This window comes from Montipora foliosa, chromosome 2 (assembly GCF_036669935.1).
Source record: "Montipora foliosa isolate CH-2021 chromosome 2, ASM3666993v2, whole genome shotgun sequence".
NCBI classification, from domain to species: domain Eukaryota; kingdom Metazoa; phylum Cnidaria; class Anthozoa; order Scleractinia; family Acroporidae; genus Montipora; species Montipora foliosa.
In genome coordinates this window covers 19,744,243-19,746,742 of record NC_090870.1, presented here as the reverse complement: position 1 = coordinate 19,746,742, position 2,500 = coordinate 19,744,243, and the positions used below count along the sequence as shown (strand labels likewise).

General features: G+C 40.0%; 1 protein-coding gene across 4 annotated transcripts in view; it reads left to right on the top strand.

Moving 5' to 3' along the window:
* Positions 1-2,500, top strand: part of LOC137992632 (uncharacterized) — a 46,212-nt gene that overhangs the window by 37,787 nt on the left and 5,925 nt on the right. For all 4 annotated transcript variants that reach the window (XM_068838076.1, XM_068838078.1, XM_068838075.1 and 1 more), the window contains one exon: positions 104-2,500. This exon is cut by the window's right edge and continues 201 nt beyond it. In XM_068838076.1, coding sequence (XP_068694177.1) covers positions 104-2,500 — 2,397 coding nt within the window. The remainder of the gene's footprint in view (positions 1-103) is intronic.

Here is a 2,500-nt window from a genome sequence, read left to right as displayed (position 1 = left end):
TTCCTTCTCTTAACCCATCTTTATCGTGACATTGTAAATGGACTTATTTTTATTTCTATTTTCTCTTTATTTATTTATTTATTTACTTTTCCTGCATTTATAGCGTCGCCTAAACAAGCTTCAAAATGGAGGGATGTTAAAGACAGGAACAGTGCAAATGATGATGCCAGTAATTGTGTAATAAGTGACGGTGATACCGACAAAAGGGAAAGCTCGAGTAAAATCAAACAAGTGGCTACAGTGTATTCCCCAAAGAGGTACTTAAATCAAACCAAAGAAAACGCTGTGAAGGGCACAAAGGGAAAAAGCTGTGATAAGAAGAATGAAACGACGCAGAAAAGCAATACAGGACTGAAAGGTGGAGTTGATCGCCTTGTAGAGCAACGCGGTCGTGACTTGACTAATTCAAAACAAAAAGGTAAAGAAATTCAACTTTCAAGGAGGAGATTATCCACAATATCTTCAGGTGGATCTGTAACTTCACCTTGTTCGGTCATAATCAAGAAACTTCCTGTAAGTAGGGAGAATGGAAACCTGACACAGATCAACTGCGATGACTTAGGCTCAAGTTCAGATAGTGAAAGTGATCTCGACCTTGCCTTAAGGTTGAAAAAACTGAGATCACGTGCAGTGAATAAGACTCCGGTGTCTAAAAAGGTGGAATCAACTTGTCAAGTAGAAACAAGAGTAATGCATAGATCAACTGAAGAAAGGGGATTTCGAAGTTCACAAAGAACATCCAATAATCCATCACTGAGTAATAATAATCAAGGAATAACCTGTGAAGTTACAGGAAGAAATTTCCAAATTGCAGAAGGAGGAGAAACGAGAAACACAAAAGACGCGGAGATCTTAACATCAGAAATTCGTTGCAAGAGACAAGATGCCTCAATTTCAGATGCGAAGATGGAGAAGGACCGGAGGATAATGGAAAAAAGACAACATGAGCAAACTGGTCAGTGTCACACGGACAAACCTGTAGAGGAAACGAAAGCTTCAAACGAGATCACTGCTCATGATGTCGATAAAGGTGTGGAGTGTTCATCAAGTGAGGGAAGTCACTGGAATAGTAATTGCGGTGTAATAAGAAAAGGCTTGGAGTCTAGGAGCCCTGTTTCCAACAGAAGCTCCTCTTCTTCGGCCCAGAGAAGAAGAGAAATCGAGGAAAAACTCAACTCGGAGGAAGAAACTCAAACCGGGCGGAAAGTTTTGTCTGAAAACATGGTTGGAAAGAAAGCGCACGGTAAAAAACTACACCAAAGTTGTGAAAAGGAAAATGCTCCATTGTCAAAGGAGGACCTTTCACCTTCGAAAGGCAGTTTTCCTGTTGTTGTTTGTTCTAAACGCGGTCATTCAAGTATTTGCGTGTCTACTGACTCGGACGTTGTAGATAAGGAGCAAATGCTTCAAATGCGAGAGGTTACTCCAACCGAAAATGCAGAGTCCAACACGCGAATGCCTGACTCTGATGTCCAGAGCAAAGAACAGTGGTCAAGAAATGAACACTGCTCTTCGCCTGAATGTGAAAGTTCGAGAAAAGGAACGGAAGATGAGTCATCGACTTTTGATTCCGGTAGTTTGGACAAAAGTCAAGGATCGAAGGACTGCAATAAGAATTCCAACTTGGCAAAGAATATTGAGGAATCGGCGATATCGAGTGTGAATGTTACTACGGATGAAGTAGATAGCCTTAAAGAAAATTACGATGATTTGGACACAGCGAAAAGTAGCCTTAGAAACCAAGTACGGACTTCTGAAAACGATAATGATGTCTTTAATGAACGTAGTTGTACAGAAAAAATGGCAACGTCGGCGGCATCGAGAAAAGATCTCAAATCCAAGGATGATGGCAAAAGGAGGCAAATTGATTCAATGTGTAGCAAATGTACAACTACAGAATTGGTACAAAAGGATCAATGTAACTCCACAAAGCAACTCTCTTCGAAAGAAAATTGCGAAGAAACCAAAATGGAAAAAAATGCGAAGTATCTCCAGAGTGGAAGCAATGTTAATCAAAATTTAAGCGGTGTTAATTATGTTGCGCCTGATTTAGAAAAACAAGAAGAACTTGACAAGAACGTGGATAAGATTTCCCCTTTTCATTTTCGAGAAAACGGTAGACTGGAAAGCCATGTGGAATCCAATTCGAGTAGAAAAAGAAAGAGAATATCATCTTTCAGGGAGACTAATGATACTAAATTTAAAAAAAGAAAGGATGATTTTAGCTCTGTAATGGGTTTTCATAGAAATGAAAACGATGCCCATGCAAGCCAGGAGGAAAACGTCTCTTTCTCGGTAAAATCCAAGCAAAGGCAGTTGGCTGAAATGAAACGCAAAGACGAGAGCCAATCAAATAACCAATCCGGCGAATCGGATAATGAAGATCCAAAGCCTATAAAAGGCAAATCATCTGACAAGGAGAGTGATGGTTTTGAATTATGTAACAAGGGAAAGGACGTTTCAAGCTCTATCAATGAGCCCGTTGCAAATGGAATAGGTT